General features: G+C 34.9%; 1 protein-coding gene across 3 annotated transcripts in view; it reads right to left on the bottom strand.

Moving 5' to 3' along the window:
• Positions 1 to 553: 553 nt before the first annotated feature.
• SEMA3D (semaphorin 3D) overlaps positions 554 to 18,233 on the bottom strand; it is a 196,806-nt gene continuing 179,126 nt past the window's right edge. For 2 of the 3 annotated variants that reach the window (XM_036328331.1, XM_036328332.1), the window contains exons 16-18: positions 16,821 to 16,885; positions 12,653 to 12,792; positions 554 to 4,892 (exon numbers count right to left, since the gene is read on the bottom strand). In XM_036328331.1, the coding sequence (XP_036184224.1) occupies positions 4,473 to 4,892; positions 12,653 to 12,792; positions 16,821 to 16,885 (625 nt within the window). In that variant the 3' untranslated portion in view covers positions 554 to 4,472. The remainder of the gene's footprint in view (positions 4,893 to 12,652; positions 12,793 to 16,820; positions 16,886 to 18,233) is intronic. The other variant, XM_036328333.1, reaches the window with a different exon arrangement.

Here is an 18,233-nt window from a genome sequence, read left to right as displayed (position 1 = left end):
TATCATTAATATACTTTTTTATTTTGAAATAATTCAAGTACAAAGAATTATGTTGAGCCTAGCTAGTATGGCTCAGGGGTTGAGAGTAGACCTGTGAACCAGGAGGTCATGGTTCAATTCCCTGTCAGGGTACATGCCTGAGTCTCATGCTCCACCCCAAGTAGGTTGTGGTTCAGGAGGCAGCCAATCAATGATTCTCTCTCATCATTGATATTTCTATCTCTCTCTCCCTTCCTCTCTGAAATCAATGAAAATATATTAAAACAAACAAAAAAAGTAGTTACTTGCAGTAATAATGTTCATCTCAGCCTGCCAAAGACTAAATTTAAACCACAGTAAAGCTTAATTACATAATTGTATTAATTGGGGAGAGCCACTTATTCTTTTACTTATTATTTTCATAAGGGAAATTATTTGTAAACTTACAGTGCAGAATATATCTACTAATAATTGTCAGGAAATATTTCTTTGGTATTTGATTTTGTGCAATTTTATGGATAAAATTTGGGGTGTTTTCAGGGGTGTGAAAACAAAATTTGCACACAAACCAACATTCTTTTTATCACCATAGAATACTAATGTTTGTGTTTTATTATAATACAACCAAAATATACATTTAACAAATTTTAATTATTTTAGATTACAAGACTATAATTCTCTCAAAATAGCAAAACTATAAATTCAAAATTGATTGCTAAGCACTTACAATACCAGAATTAAATTATACAATAAACTGATAGATTCTTACCCCTTTCCCCAAAAAAAGCATCTATTTAAAACTTACCATAAATATTTTATACTACAAAATATTTAAATGAGAGGTATAAGTCATGTACATGTTCCTGACTGTGTACTGTCAATGTGTAGCATCTTGGAATTTTAGATATTTTTTAACCTCACATATAAGCTAATTTATTTAACTATTGTGGTCATCTGTTGGAAAAATATATCTTTCTATAAAAACATTAACTATCTCCCTTTTTTCTAAACTATCCATTCCCAATAAGGTGAATCAATCCCAACATACTGTCTTAGAGAAATGTAACATTCTCAATGAAAGCTATTTCAGTTTTTAATTTTATTTGTATTAATGATATCTGTGAATATATATACATGTATATATATTTAAAGTATCAGTGTTAAATGAATGTTTTTGTTCAGTTTAATATTTAGTGGACATCTAAATATTAAATTGTCCTTAAAAACTTAATTTTGATAATGTTGAAAAGAAGACACTGCCCACTGTAAACTAATGTTTTTAGTTTAGACTGTACAATCCAGCAGGAACAAATCAATAGCATATGAAGAACCTATATATAGACCAAAGGCAAAATTCAAGAGTAAGATGATTTTACAGGCAGCATATTTTAAGTAAGCATTATTATTTAGTCAATAGATTGATGATATTTTGTGTCAATGATAGTTCCACTACTGTGGGGCTTTTGCATATTTCTAAATGTCTCTGTGACTGTTTTTTCTTCTCTTAAGTAATTTAGTTTGTTTTCAAAAATGTTTATTTAACAATGTGAATATAATGTTTAGAGCTCTTTGGGGGAGGGGGTTCTACATAAATTACTCAACAATCCATTTTAAAAAAAAACTCTTTAAATTCTTAATAAACTTAATGTAAATGAATGCAGACAGGCAGGATTCCATATAGCAGCATAAACAGCCAGAATGAAATGCAGGTGAGAATAGGCAAATCAAAGACATATGTATTCAAAACAGGAGAGAAAAATATGAATCTAAGAATAAACAGATGTTTTAAGACCTCTCCCTGAAGAGCTGATTGCTAAGCAAATGTATTTGAAAGTATTAACTATAATTTTATTTTTCATTATTTCAAAAAGAATTTGGTAAAACCTTCAGTGGTAAAGAAGTATATATAATGTGTCTTGTCTTACATTTAATATATTCACCCTGTTCCTCAAATGTTCTAGGCAATCAAAAGGTTAAAAAATTAAATGTAGTTTAGATGTCCTCTATCTTTATAAATACACATAAATCTTTGTCCATATGTTTTTATTATATGACATTTTATTTTACTAACAATATTTCATATGTATTTTAAGAGTTTATCATAAATTAATAGTTTTATATCCAAAGTAGCCAGAGTATTAGCTGTAAATCAAAATAGGTTTTCAAAATTTTGTCTGAATAACTATGATAAGAAAGAAGTAATTAAAAAATGGCTTAGACATTCATATTTGGATGAAAACCAAATTTATTTTCGCAAGTCAATCCTAACATTTGAGCTTCATGTAATTTTCTCAAAGTCATCCATAATTTGATCATTACTGTCTGACATACAAATACGTGGAAATCATTAAAAAATGAAACATACTCCCACTTTATTTGCTTGGAGCTCACTATGAATTCCTGGAACATTTTAGCCTAGCAAATCAATAGTTACAAACACTCTTGTTATGGTATTTAATTAGCACTCTGATCTACTACAACTATTCTTATGCATTAATTTTTAAGAGTGATTTGTTCTGGTTTGTTGTTTTTCAAACCGAAGTTTTAAATCCTTAAGTTTTTCTTATACAAAAACATCTATAAATATTTGAGTTTCATATCAAAAGGGGTACTTAACCTCATACATCAGAGTGACTACTTTGAAAGGTAAGAGATGCAAATAAAATGAATGTAAGATAGAATGCTTTGAACATAAAGCCAGTCACAGACATGATACTGAACATGGTAATAAGTTGCCCTCTAATCACACGGGTTCCCACAGGCTTCTCTTTCAAGACACATAGAATGCATGAGAAACTAGCAATGTCTGCTATTTAGTTTTCTGAAAGGCTGCCTTCCATTTGAGGAAGTGACTAATTTTTCATTTCACACTAAAAAGGGCGTGAAAAGGCAAAACAGAAGAAGGCTAAGGGTTTTGTGTTGAAGAAAGAAAGGTGAGTCCTGCATAAATGAGCAGAAAACATACCATGCAGGTTCAGAGGTAAAGCCAAACTGGCAATATTTGAAAGTGCTAACAAAATACGGAGAATGTTTATGTTATGAGTTTGTTTTCTTTACAGGTGGTAGGCTTATTTATTATTAAATTACTAAAACAATGCTACTTGAATAACAGCATATAATCTCAGAAATGCAAAAAGACTTGTCAAAGATGTCAAAGAGTTAATTTAACCCTTTCCGTTGTCAAAAGTTTTGCATTTGTTCTGTTACTTAACAATATATCTTCCCGCTCCCCACCACTATTGTCTACCTAATTCTTTTGCTATGTATGTATATATTGTTCTTTTCTATTCACTCAAATAAAGTCCCACAATCCAATATTCAAGAGACTAAAGGCAGTAAATGAAAATAATTTATAGATTATGATGAATTTTTAGAAAAAGTAGTGAAATCCCCTTGGTTGTAAATAAATTTGTGCTCATTCTTTCCATGATCCTTTAGAAAATTTACTTTTCCTCAGCCTTTTGCTAGCAGGCTTTTTTTAAATATAATCTAGAATTTTTTAGCAGATGTATTATAAATTGGCAGCTACTTATACTCTGGTGAATAAAACTACATTGCATTTCACCCACTTTATTTGTGACTGTTCTTCCTTTTTATGGGGCTATGAGTTTTCCCCAAAGCCAGAATTTATAGCTGTCTTTCCTTCTGTCTCTTAACAAATCCCATCTGTATGCCTTCCCATTAGGATGCAGTGTACATCATGATGTTCCCCTTACTTTATTTAAATGTTTTCCCATATCTTACTTAAATATTTATTAAGCATTCTGTCCCTGCAAAGCTCAGCGTTTAATCTAAAAACACATAACTGAGCACCAACGTCGCTCTATGAACCTGTCTCTCCTGGTAAGTCATAAGGAATCCTGGAGGAACACTTATAACCTTCAGTAAATCAAGGTTGTCGTACACTAAATAATCCCTGTGGTCTGATAAAAATAATGCATCTCTCCAAACTCCTAAACCACGCACCAAGAGTGAGTGGCTCACTGGGAAAGTTCCTGTTGTTATATGCGTGGTCTGAATGTGTGTCTTCCCTCCACTTCTTACCAGAAAGTAGCCAGTTCTAGAGTGGAATGATAGATCTGTTCATAAGCACACAAAGCACAACAGCCTGGTAACCCCCATGCTTAATGGCCACGCAAGGGAAACGAAGCACCTTAGTACATTACCAAAGGTGCTGTTTGCTTAGCTCACTTATTTACATGACACCATAAATTCAAAACCTCAGAACACAAAACATTTACAAATGTGAAGTCCCTATTTTGAAGATAACTCTGACGCATTGCAGGTGCAGGTTTAGTTCTTGGAAAACTGGTTCAGATGCCTTACTTGCCCTGCCTTTGCCATATCCACCACACATAGTCTTACTCGGATTGTTTTTCTCGTGCCTTAACAAAACACCGTGGAAAACTCGTAGGAGTTAGTATCAAGGATGTACAAACAGGAGACAGTATTTTTGCGGGCAAAGGATTCTTTTCTTTAAATTAAATAGGAAACTACGTGGCCACCGCTCTCGGAAGCTCCTCTCCGTGATGTCTTCGATTCCGTTTCTTCTTCATTTCCTGCATGTGCTTCCACTTGGGGACGCCCTTGTTGCGCTGCCTCCGCTTCTCCCGGTGCCACATCTGTTCGCAGTACTGGTCGAGGCTGAAGTTCGGGCTGCTAAGGATTTGGATGTAGTCTTTGTATCTCAACCGTGACTCGGCCAGCAGATCCTTGACCTGCCCCTCCTCGTGCTCTGCCCTCTGGGTGTTTTCCATCTGTTCGTTCTCAATGACGTTCAAAGTCAGCTTCACTATGGTGTGGATAAAAGTGTGCTCCTGCGCTTTGCAGTAATACATCCCAGAGTCCTTCTTCTGCAGACTTCGAATCAGTAGCCCGTATTCTGTTTTGATGATCCTTTCATCAGGTTTCAGCTGCAGAATTGGGGAAAAAAATGTAGGTAATAAATGAAAACCAGAGAGGCTAAGAGCAAATGCAAACAGGCTACATCGTTTTACTTAGATGAACCTAAGATATGCTCCCTGTCTCTCTGTCATCAAGCATAATATCGTCAGGCATAGCCAAAGAGAGTGAAAACACTTCAAATGAAGTAGTAGCCCCCCAAATGCATGTTTGCATCTCACAGACCTAACTGAGCCTTTGGGATAGGGTCAGTTTCCTCCCAGCCTACAGATAGGAATGAAAAGCTGTAGAAAGGAACGAAGTAAAACTGGAAACTATCCCCTGACCACCTACACAGAGATTTCAGATGCCAACTGGTGTTCTAAGAATTGCAGAGCTAGAATGTGACCTAGACAGTCACGTATAGAAAAATACGAGTAGCTTCAGTGCATGCTACCACCTTTAATGTAGACTGGAACAATGATTTCAAAAGGAATTTACTCTGTTTTCTAGATATCACCAAATAAATGATCTGAAAAGCATATGGGAACTACGTGGTGACTTGTTAAAAGTCGGTGGAAAGGCGTGGATACAGCCTTTTGAATGTTAGCGCTAACCATTAAGGAGAGCCATATTCAGAAGGATAGCAACATTTAAAGCTGAATTTCCCTCTTTACTCTGGATTGAATTTTGATACTGTGTGTATATATGATACCTCAGACGATGTCATTTGTGGGAATATTTGCCATACCTCCATATACTACAACATGGTAATGTGATTTCGAGTGTGAGAACGCTCAAGGAACAAAAAGAAAGTCCCTGAAATGCGACGCTCTTTCCCCTTTGAAGCGATACTACTGAAAGGCAATTCAAACAGTTTAGCTTGCCTGGCCCACAATCTGGTGTGAATAGCGAACCTATCTTCACTAAAACTAAAGGCATGTTTACTGACACAAGAGGCCTGTTTAATGTGGAGATTGTGAAGTGGCCCGGCATTAAGCAGAATCACAACAACAACAAAGAAGTCTGGAAGACTTCCAGTTTACACATCTGCCCCTGTATTGTAGACTTTCAGATGATGGAAATCAAGGCGGCATAAAGACGGCTAAATTAAATTTATTCACAGTGGGTGGACTACGCTCTGCCTCTTTATGTGAAAAATATGTAGGAAAAATCCTTCAATTCTGGAAATATGAGAAAAGGAAAAGAAACATCTCTGGCTACCAGCCCAGCCAACTAACAAGTATATGGCCAACCACCCTCTGTGCCAGGGAAGTGCAGCTGGTGGGGTACCACACAAGGCCACAGGCAGGTCACAGAGCAGATCCCTGGTTAATGAGGCTGAATGGTCTCCAGCCCTGCCTTCGCTCTACACTGAAGCCACACCATTGGGGTTTTGGGTGTTTGTTTCCTTTACTTTGCCCATTTGGTGAGCTGGATGTGTAACATTTTTCCTAAGGAATGTATTCTAAAGGACCCGACATTTTTTAATGCTATTGTAACAGAAACTAATCTTGAATTCACTTATATCTTCAGTAACCAGAGGAGTCTTGTCCCCTAAAATAAGTTGAATTGGTAGGGTTCTAAAAGGCCAGGCTGAAACAGAAACATCAATCTCAAATTTAACACACTGGAGATTATATATATGTGTATATATATATATATATATATAAATATATATATATAATTTTACTGTAGCAATACTTTTTTTTAAAATTCAAATACTCTTTAGAACACAAACACTGACTCCATAGGCCTAGGTTCTGGTCCCTATCTGTTAGGCTTCTGATGATAACTCATTTATCTTCCTTGCTTGGTCTCCCATTTATTAAGTTGGCGACATAGCATATGGTGGTGTGTGTGATTTTTGTGTGTGTGTGTGTGTGTTTGGCGGGGGCTGGGAGGGTAAAAGTAAAGCTCTTTGAAGGTTAAAGTGTGAAGTATTATTAGCAACATTACATGTTGTTGGAGAAGTGACGTTTCGAAACCTTTATTTCTGTAATTCTTTTAATAGAAAATGACCTGTGGTTATTAGCATGATAATCAAAGCAGGTAACTTTCTTTCCAGTTCATCTCTAGATTTCCTTTCATAGCTGGTATTCTTGCTAACGTTTAAACTGTTTAATGTGGTTTTAAAGACTGTCACAGCTGAGACTCACTACTTTTTATTGTTCTCTTTAATCTCCTGACAGGAAGAAATTACTACTTTGATTTCACACAAAATATGCAACACTTTGTCATTGCTTTTGCTGTTCTCTTTTTGCATCCTGTTTACATTGCTGTGCTCTGAAGTCTAGTTCCCTTCCCTCCTTTCCATACTGCTTCCGCCCCCACAGGACTCAGGGTTTCATAGACACCTGGCATTTCCTTACTCCACTGTGATCCTTCTTCACCTTTCCTTGCTTCCATGAAATGCTTAGTTTTACTTTGGCTTTTTACCTACAGATATAAAACTTATTTAATAAGCCTTGGCTGATTTGGCTCAGTGGAGAGCATCAGCCTGCCGACTGAAGGGTCCCGGGTTCAATTCCAGTCAAGTTCATAGACCCGAGTTGTGGGCTCGATCCCCAGTAGAGGGCGGGCAAGAAGCAGCCAATCAATGATTCTCTCTCATCATTGATGTTTCTATCTCTCTTTCCTTCTCCCTTCCTCTCTGAAATCCATAAAAATATATTAAAAGATAAATAAATAAACTAAATCTTAGGCTTCCTGGATTTATCTAATGTCCATTAGATCGTGTGATTTTTTTCTAAAATTTCAAAAATATGAAGTGGTATCTCTAACAAAATATATTTTAAATGCCATATTTTCATAGGACTTTTGCAATCTAGAGATAGAAATCTGTGACCCAGAAATTAAGTGGTTGATTAACATTTGCCTGCTTTGCATTCTCAGTCACTGTAATGCTTTCATTCCGTGCTGGAACAGGATGCTTTATGCAGGCTGTGTCTCGACAGTGAACTGCCAGCACAGTCAATTTAGAAGATTCAGCTCCTCTACAAAGAGATAATGTAATCTCTGGCCACTAATTTAAACTCATGGAATTTTCTCCGCCCTAAAGTGATAAGTAAAACTGCTCAGCCTTACAAATCAAAACCATGCTTGACTGGGCTTGACTATCCATTTGCCTAATGTGAACAGTGATAATATATTCAGCATTATTAAATGTAGATCTTCAATGAAGGGCAATTCATTTAAAATGAGAAGAGTCACATGGAAAGAGACAAAGGACATTTAGGTACTAAGCAGCAGGTAAAGGTCAGGGACTTTGTTCTCTGATAATAGCAGCCTAATGGTAATTCCTTTGCAGATAATTCACCTGTCATTTCTTTCATAGCTAAAGCATTGCACACGTCCTCAATGTGACTGGGGTTTCAGGAATATCTCCTTTTTTCAACAAACAGAAGAAAGACATTTAAAAATAGTGCTGAGGCAACTGGCTCATAATTTAAAAGAAAAAACCTGAAGTATACATAACTAACCCCTAGATTTATTTAATATCTTTGAGTAAATGTAAATATAAAATGTGAATTGTAATTTAAAAATAAAATCATAAAACAATTACAGAATATGTATTTTCCATTTCATCAAACAATGAATTTTTAAGCATAAGTGAGAAATATATAGATATAAACCAATAGATTTATATAAATTATAAATATAAAGTATAAATCTTTTGTATGTTAGAAACAAAAACTTTCAGCAATAAAATAGTAAAAAGTTATTTCTAATATGCATAATATTAAAATGTTAATATCTAATATATATAAATGGCTGGATAAAATAATTTTTTAATAAATACATTGATGTAAACTAAGCAAATGTTAGGGCACTTTACCAGATACAACTGAAGCTAATAGCCAAGAAACGTGAGGAGGTAATTAATATCCAGTAATATTCAAAGAAATAGACATTAAAACAATATAATATTTTTTCATATCAAACTGGTAATGATTTTCTTAAATTATAATGTAAAATATCACTTCAGGAGTTCAGAAAAGGCACCCTTATAGTGATTTCAATGGAAAATTGGCAATATACACTTGTTTATCCCAAGCCACAAAGACAATAAAATCCTTTATCTTACTTATTTTTCTCTAAAGTATTTGTCTGAAGAAAATAGAAAAGTAGAGAAAGATTTATATATAGGGAAGTTGCTTACTCTTTTTTGAGAGAAAGCATGAGCTATTTAAATAAAACATGGAACATTCATGATGACTGTGGCATCAGGACAGTGGGAGTAGGGACGGAAAAAAATGTGGTATTAAAATTGAATGACAAGGGAAACTGCTCCCAATGTAATGGTTAGTGGGGAAAATGCTAGAATAGACATCAAAAAACAGTATTTGTGCTTATCTATGCTTAGAGGCCTCATAGTTCTTTATATATCCCTATATTTTCAAAACCATTGCTATTACTTTTATAATTAAAAAAAAACACACAAAAAATAAAACAAAGACCTACAAAGGGAAAAACACAAATATTTGAAGATGCTTTATAAAATGTTTTTAAAATCCACAGAAAAAAACACTACTGTAACTAGCATTGTCTCTTCTATTCCTCAAGATCCCCAAAGTTCACAGAAGCTTGGGGACTGCCGATGAAGTCGCTCGCTACAGCATAAACATCATCCATTTCCAGCACAGCTTTACAAGGAAGTCAGCAGATAACTGACTCATGACCTTCCCAGCAGCACCCAACTGTGAAACAGCTCAGTGAGGAAATGTCCTCCCCTTGGCAGAGAAAAACCTGGTGACAGCCTCTGTGCCACAGGAGATCCTCGTCCCTCCCTCAGGCTGATTTTGAGGGGAGGAAAGATTCCAAACTGTGACCTCCCTGGTAAGGAGCAGAAGGTATCCTGCTGGGGAAAATGTTTCAAACCTAGTGTGGATCTGGCCCCTTTCCTCAGCTCAGGAAGCGGTATGGCAGAACCTGGACCAAGTGTGACTAGCTATTTACAAAGATAAATGAATATACCATTTGAAATATTACAGCTCAGATACTTTTAAGTAAAATTCAATAAATATACTATTTCTGCTCCATTGAAATTCATGGAGCATGGTACCACCATGACTGTATGATATACTGCTAAAAAGTAAATAAAGGGACACATAACATTTTCAGGAGGATGAAAGATGTGAATGCAAACATGCAGAGTCAAATGTAAGTCTATCACTGAAAAGAAATGATTAAACTTTATTAACTATAAAATTGAAAATAGTGATTTGGGACATTTAAAAATAAAATATTGCCATGTATCTAATAGGAAATCACTATGTTAAAAAATTCAGATAACATTTTTCATATATACTAGTATATGTTGTTAATCCTCACCTGAGAATATTTTTCCATTGATTTTTAGAGAGAGTGGAAGGGAGTTGGGAGAGACAGAGAGAGAGAGAGAAAGAGAGAGAAACATCAATGTGAGAGAGACACATCAATTGCCTCCTGGATGTGTCCTGATCGAGCCTGCAATGGAGGTAAGTGCCCTTGACTGGAATCAAACCTGGGACTTTCAGTCTGCAGACTTACGCCCTATCCACTGACCCAAACCAGCCAGGACTTCCAATATTTCTTGGATAAAAAGTAAATGTTTTATATGTTGAAATAAAATAAACTTCTATGTCAAATAATATTTTAATATATACTGGTAAATTAGGATCCTAAAAATAAACATTTAGTACGGATATGCCATAATTTTAGAATTTATAGATGTCAGTAATAATGAAGAATCAAGTTTATATATATATATATATATATATATATATATATATATATATATATATATATAATACCTTAATCAATAAAGAAAAAAAAGAATCAAGTTTTACTGGGTCAATCTGACATAATAAGGATGAAGTTATTCCCTTGGTATTAACATGTTGTGTCATTATTTTTTTTTAATATATTTTATTGATTTTTTACAGAGAGGAAGGGAGAGAGACAGAGAGTTAGAAACATCGATGGGAGAGAAACATCGATCAGCTGCCTCCTGCACATCTCCCACTGGGGATGTGCCCGCAACCCAGGTACATGCCCTTGACCGGAATCGAACCTGGGACCCTTCAGTCTGCAGGCCGAGGCTCTATCCACCGAGCCAAACCGGTTTTGGCACATATTGTGTCATTATTTTGATATAACATTTTATTCTTAAAGATAGATGAAGAGAATGACACTAACTTTTTAATACAGGGTTGGGCAAAAGTAGGTTTACAGTTCTGAGTACACAAAACGAAGTTTATTCTTATATTATTATTTAGTCATTATTGTACTATTTTTCCATACAAACAACTGTAAACCTACTTTTGCTCCACCCTGTATAATGGGGGAACATACCTTTGAACCAGTATCTTATGATAAAATTTGATTCTCTTACCCCAAGGTTTCTTAACTCAGCACTGAAATTGGGGCCAGATAATTCTTCATTGTGAGAGACTGTGCCTTGTGAGCTAATTAACACAGTCCCCGACCTCTGCTCTCTACCCACTAGCACCCTCCACCCCTCCCACCCAGGTTGTGACAACCAAAATGTTGCCAAATGAGAGCACTCTGAGAGCAAGGTCGCCTGCGGCTGACAACCACTGTTCCGTACTAATATTTAGTTGATTACATATACTATTTTAAATGTTTATAGACTTATCAAAGAGGCTGCTATTTCAGAGAACATTTGGTCACCTCCTTATATGACCGAGAAATGGAATGTTCGAGAAGTTCCAACCTGCTCATAAATGCTCAGCAGTCAAGCTAAACACATAATCCGCGCTATTTCCTGTTTTACACATCCTTCCTGAGAGTATCCGCAATTTTATATGCGTACTTTACACTTGTGAGTAATCCTTTGCTTTGAAATTCACATTCTTATATGTATTTTCTCATTTTTATTTTCACAATAACTTTTGGATTTATTTTGTGATAAAATTCTGGCCCATTGGGGCTCAGTGATATGACCAAAGGAATTCTGAATCCTGCACTCATTCCATTATTCATTACAGTGTCTTAGTTTTAATATTGGGAATTTTAGAACTGTAGAGTGAGTGTCATCAGTTTTCTTTTAGGTACTGAAAGAATTCTGCCAGTTAACCTTTGTTTCATGACATTCAAAAAATATTAATACAGGATTTTTCAGACTACCCAACTTATCCCCTTAAGTTGACATCTTTAGACCTCATAAAATCTCGTGATATGTTTCAATCATACATATGTGTTAGAATGACTGAACCAGAAAAAAGTCAAAAGATGAACAGAACATCCATATTACTTTTCCCTCTGTTGATTTAATTTTAATACAGGAGAGTGAAAATGTACATATGTCCAGATAAGGATCTATTCATAAGATATATATTTCTTCTGATATATATTTCATTTCTTTTTTATACATACTTGACATGTGTCATTTTATGATCTAAACTGAACACAATTTGAGCTAAAATTTAGTCCTTATGCTACAGTGAGGGGAAATATTGTGTTCTTGTTCTTGGTCAGGGAATTGTTCTAAAATACAGACATTCTATGAGAAATAATTTTTTTAAAAAAACACACAATTTCTTTTTAAACATTCAACCTTCTGTTAAATATATTATATTAATAAATTTTTTATTAAATTGGGCTATTCTTATCTCAAAGGTGTTGTAACCTTTGGTGTTAATGGGTATAAGCTGTTATTTTCCTTTTTATCAAATAGCAACGAGAGCACCATATGGCACTAGAAGTTGAACATCTCTCACAAACAAAATCTGATTTAAGTTTTATACTATTTTCCTCAAGGTGAGCTTTTTTGATGGCAATGACTTACCTCCTCTCGGTGTTCCTCTCCAGCCCGCTGGATATACCACTTAATAGATGCTTGTTGGGATTTAGGTATACATTCTAGAAAAGTTGAATTAAATTCAATGCCAAAAATCACCTTTTCATCAGCAGTTTCGTGAGTAATGCCTGGAAAGCAAACATGGAATAGGAGATTAACCTTGACCTGATTTTAAAAGCAATGGGAAAATAGACTAATTTAGAACAGATGCCATGGGGGAAGATTCATACACATTATTAAAGAGAAAGGAAATTCATGTTATAATATTATTACCTAAAAGTCAAATATTATCTAAGAGATTGATTTTTAAAGCTTTATCTCTTCCTTGCAATTTTCACTCTTTCATCAATACATAAACTATTTGCCATTGACATTTTAAAACAGTGGTTCTCAACCTTCTGGACCTTTAAACACATTCCCTCATGTTGTGACCCAACCATAAAATTATTTTTGTTGCTACTTCATAACTGTAATGTTGCTACTGTTATGAATCATAATGTAAATATCTGATAAGCAGGATGGTCTTAGGTGACCCCTGTGAAAGGGTCGTTTGACCGCCAAAGGGGTTGCAACCCACAGGTTAAGAACCGTTGTTTTAAAATAAGAATTCACCAGGTCCTACTCTAAACATTGACTCTATTTCTCTGAGCTGAAATGAATAAACTATTAACATTTTTTTAATGCTTTAACACCTTTAAATTTGTATAAAATATAACCAATTTTGTAGATAGTTCTGAAAGAACAATTTACTTTACCTTTAAAGAGAAATTCTATCATAAATTAGTCCACAAAACTGACCACATAACATTAAGATATTTTGATGTTAGAAAAGTAAGAACAGTGGTCTATACTTGATGCAATTCTATAATGATAATAAGCTAGAGGCTCCCATACTCAGAACCGGGACCTTATCTATATTACTTACCAAAATACAAGCTGGGGTAAAGGTAGGTTTCCAGCTGTGAGTACACGAGACAGAGTTTATTCTTGTTATTATGTATTAATTACTGTATTACCTTCCATACAAACAACTGTATACCTACTTTGTCCCAGCCTGTATATTTTTTATTCAAAGAAGGACACTGTAGCCCAGCATGCATTTACTCTAAGATAGTTAATGGGATGCTAAAGGAGCAGTGTCTCAGACACCTTATTCCGTAAATCAACGGCACCATCTGAAATACATTCCATCCTGAGTAGCCAAAGGCTGTGTCCCATGTGTGATCTAAGATCTGTAGCTCAAATTTGATCAAATAAAAAAGGACAGCTGCTCAGCCTGGCCCAAACATGCACTTTTTCATCGTCTGTTCAGATGTCTCAATTCTGCAGATGGGCCTCCTTAGCATTTTAGGCATAAACTAGAGTAAGGCTTAAGGGACCTAAGTGAATCCTAGATCTATGCACAAAATTATCAGCAAATATCATGAATGTACATACACCCATTGGTCAGGCTTCTTTTCAAGAAACCCCTTTTGAACTTATTCATGTTTTATCAGCCATGGTTAAGTGAAGTCTGCTGACACCATCATTATCTGTCTGTCTATAATCTAACCTTCAAAATGTGTGGATTCCATTTGGAATCTGTAATCTATCCACTATCTCTGCCAACTGAAGAGATTATAACGATAATTTTCACAGATAATAAATTCCTAATGCACAGAAAGATCACCAGGGCCGATCTGGAAGAGAAAGACATGCATCATTTCCCAGTAACAGATACCGTTTTCCTGAGCAAAGGGAGTTCATGAACAAAGCAGGGAGGATGCAGATTGATTATTAGTTGATTATTAGGTGATGGGCAAGGGCTCAAGAGGAACTCAGTTAGACTGATTCAACCAAAGAATTATCTTTTAATAAAAGAAAAATTAGCAAAATCAACTAATAAAGTGAAATAGTGAGCAGACTGTATGAAATCCTTTTTCAAATCAGTAAAAACGGTAACCCTTGGACACAAAGTTGTTAATTTGACTGGAAATAATAATACAAGAAAAATAACTGCCTGCTTTTGACTCAAGCATTCGGGTGAACAGTGGTGCTATTTATTAATAGGAGAAATTCTGCTGAACAGGTAAGTTTTGGAGAAGTTAAGAATTCTTTCGCAGATCTAATTTCAGATGATTTTAGGCATCTAAGAGGGGTTCTTGAGTAGGCATATGAGCATACAAGTCGGGCATACAGAGAAAGTTCAGAACTAGATTGTGAATTTGTGAGTATGGTAGTATTGACATTGATGGTACTAGGGAATGAATAGGCAGAGACTGAATATTCAGGTGGTGGGTTGAAAAAGAAAGCTAAGAACACTCAGATGGTGCCCTGACCAGTGTGGCTCAGTTGGTTGGGTGTAGCCCTGTGCACCATAAGGTTGCTGGTTTGATTCCCAGTCAGGGCACATACCAGGGTTGCAGGCTGCCTCAAATTACCAATGGTTTAAAACCAGCTCACAAATTTCCTAATCAACAATCAGTTCTCATGGGGCCATAAGAACCGGAATAGCACTGCATGGAAGTCAAATAATGAAGGTGTTTTAAGAAAGGAGTTAGAGATTAAATAAAAATGAAAACTAAAATTGACCATTGGATTGGCAAAGTAGAAATTGCTGGTGACCTTGAAAACAAATGGATTGGGTCAAGTGCTGCTGCAGCTGAGAAAAGCCTGTGTGCAATGGGTTATAGCAAGAACGGGATCTGGTGAAGTGGAGACAATAATTGTAAGTGCCTTAGGCAACAATTGTGTTTTATAACTCTTCGTAATATGTATCATCATCTGACAGAGCATACGTATTATTTGTTTTTATGTTTATTGCCTATTACCTCCCCTAATACACACTTGAATATAAATTCCGTGAATGCACAGATTTTCTTTTTGTGTTTTTATAATTAAATTTATTAGAGTGACATTGGTTAATAAAACTATATAGGTTTCAAGTGTACAATTCTATGATACATCATCTGAATATTGCATTGTGTGCAGATTCTTTTCTTTTTGTTCACTGATATCTTCAATGACTCTAATATTTCCTGATAAACCTCATATGCACACATGGAAAACTGTACACTTAGCACCCAGTGATGGTTTTCAAAGAAAACACTAGACATGACTGTGAGTCATGTACAAATCAGAATGAGAACTCAAAATACAATCTAGGCCATAGCTTATTTTTCAGGAGAATGAAATTATGAATTATAAATAATTGTTTTATTTTTAAATTATAGAAACACTGCTGGATCATAAGTAATAGACTATAAAATTTGGGTTGTTTATTCAATTATAGGGTGGTTACTGACAATGTGATGAAGGTTAGGCAGTTCTTTTCTTCCTCCAGCTGTGTATGTGCGCGTGCGTATGTGCGTGTATGCGCACATGCACTTATATTTCCTATCTGATGGCAGAGCTGGATAGTGGAAAGTAACTAAAGCTCTAGAATATATAATTTTATAGATTTTTCTCTGTTTGCACAGTTATTCAACAAATCACTTCTCTATTCCCCACTCTGTACTTATCATATTCAGATATTTAACTTTCTATGAAATTTCCTCTAAACTATACAGCCTCTGGCGATCTCTCTTTTTGCTAAATTTCCTTATCACTAATTGTGCCTTATGTATCTCCCCAAAGAATTACAAGCTCTCTAAGGAGTTTCTTTGTCTCACAAAGTATAACTGAGACAATTATTTGCACATGCAACTCACTAATAAGTATTTAGTGATTGAAGACCTGAATTAATAAGTGAATAGAAATAATGCACAAGCTACCTAACACTTCTTTCTAACAAGTGCCTAGCCTGCCCTGCTATCAGACTTTTCTGGCAGGGTTTCTGAGTTTTCTTTCAATGTCCATATGTTTTGGACTCTATCTTGTTTTATCTTTAATAGTAGTTCTCAAACTTTACAAAGATAGATAAGGCAGTAAAAAAGAAAAAAAATTGTATAGAAATGTTAAAGGACATATGAAACAATGATATAACAAAGGATTATTCACTTAGGCACATGGGCAGGGTGTTGATTTATAAAATCTCCCAATGCTTTCCCAGAATACAAGCATTTCGCAAAATGAGATCTTCCTGTATAATAGATGTTTAAGTTATATAATGAAATGACATGCAAAGACTAGGCTTAAAGTTTTAAATGAGAGAAGAGCATATTAAACCTATACTTACTCTCTTCTATGTCCCAGCACTGGGTGATTGGGTCTCCATACTTAACATCTTGGCGTCTAGCTCGCCTATGGAAAAGGGATTTAACTGTTTAGAACTTCAAACAGGATAATTAAAATATAGAAAATTTACGGCTAACATTAATAACAGTGACAGAAGCAGAACTATGCTTATATTACTACCCAACTTAAATGTAGGTCAATATTCAAATTACTCTAACATTACATCAAATAGTAGTAGTAGTAGTAGTAGTAGTAGTAGTAGTAGTAATAGTAGTAGAGTCCTAATGGCATGAATCCTATTTGAGCAATAAGATGATCTGAATTTTACTAAACTACTACAGTTTTCTTTTTTTTTAACATTTGACAGCAAAATAGGCTGACTATAAATATAATCCAGGTTTTATATACATCAAATGGGAGTAATCACACCAACCCTTCTTTTTAAGGCAGCCATGGGAAAGTATTAAGACACAAAGAACTTTAGTGGGTAGGAAAGCACACACACATACAAAACACCTTATCATATGATGATTCAGTCTTACATAGATTTGATTAAGCAACAAGGTAAATACTGTCACTTTAAATAGAAGTACAAGCTTGATATGGTGTAAATGGCAAGATGTTATTTGTATCTGCTGATATGTACTTCATGTTTTCTGACAGTAGAGTTGACAATGATGATGATAGTAATAATAAATAATGGTTTCTTGCATTATTGTCATGTATTTTCTTTAAGAGAAAATAGTGACTATTATATGAAAAAAGAAAAAAATGCTAAAGTTAAACAAGTATTACATAATTACAATATATCTTTGCTTTGGCTATTTTATATTGCCACTTCAGAGATCACAGAAATCACAGCAAACCTTTGGCGATATCTAGAGTGTTTCTTAAGGGCAATGTAAACCCTGTGCAAGAGTCATCTATCGTACACATTTATTGGCTCATGTGGACACTGTGCTTGTAAGGGAGAACATCACAGTGGCATGTCTCCCGGTGACAGTACAGTCTTGGGAAGTACAAGAAAACTTATGATAGTGTAATGTATAGAGGTCAAGAATGTTTTTAAATCTTGACTTCTTAAGCAACAGGGCCAATTCATCAAACTGAAGGTTTATTACCAGCTAATGAGAATTCTTACTTTTTAGCTTGTAGAAAAGAAAAGTATTCCCCAAATACTCACTGTGCTGAGTATATCCTCGAACAAAATCTATAATAAAATGTTGGTGACTTTTTACTTTCAATTTGTAATAATCCCCACTCACACTTAATTCAGAGATTCCAAGGATTATAAAATACCTCCTAATTTTAATCAGTATCTGCTATTATACTATATCTTAAATTTGTGATCTCTGAAATTTGCATTTTGACAAATCAGAAAAAACTTGAAAAGAAAAAGTGCATAGTCAGTAGT

Source organism: Myotis myotis, unplaced genomic scaffold, assembly GCF_014108235.1.
Source record: "Myotis myotis isolate mMyoMyo1 unplaced genomic scaffold, mMyoMyo1.p scaffold_m19_p_11, whole genome shotgun sequence".
In the NCBI taxonomy this organism is placed as follows: domain Eukaryota; kingdom Metazoa; phylum Chordata; class Mammalia; order Chiroptera; family Vespertilionidae; genus Myotis; species Myotis myotis.
The sequence above is the reverse complement of the archived record's forward strand: the minus strand, read 5'-3'. Positions and strand labels throughout refer to the sequence as shown.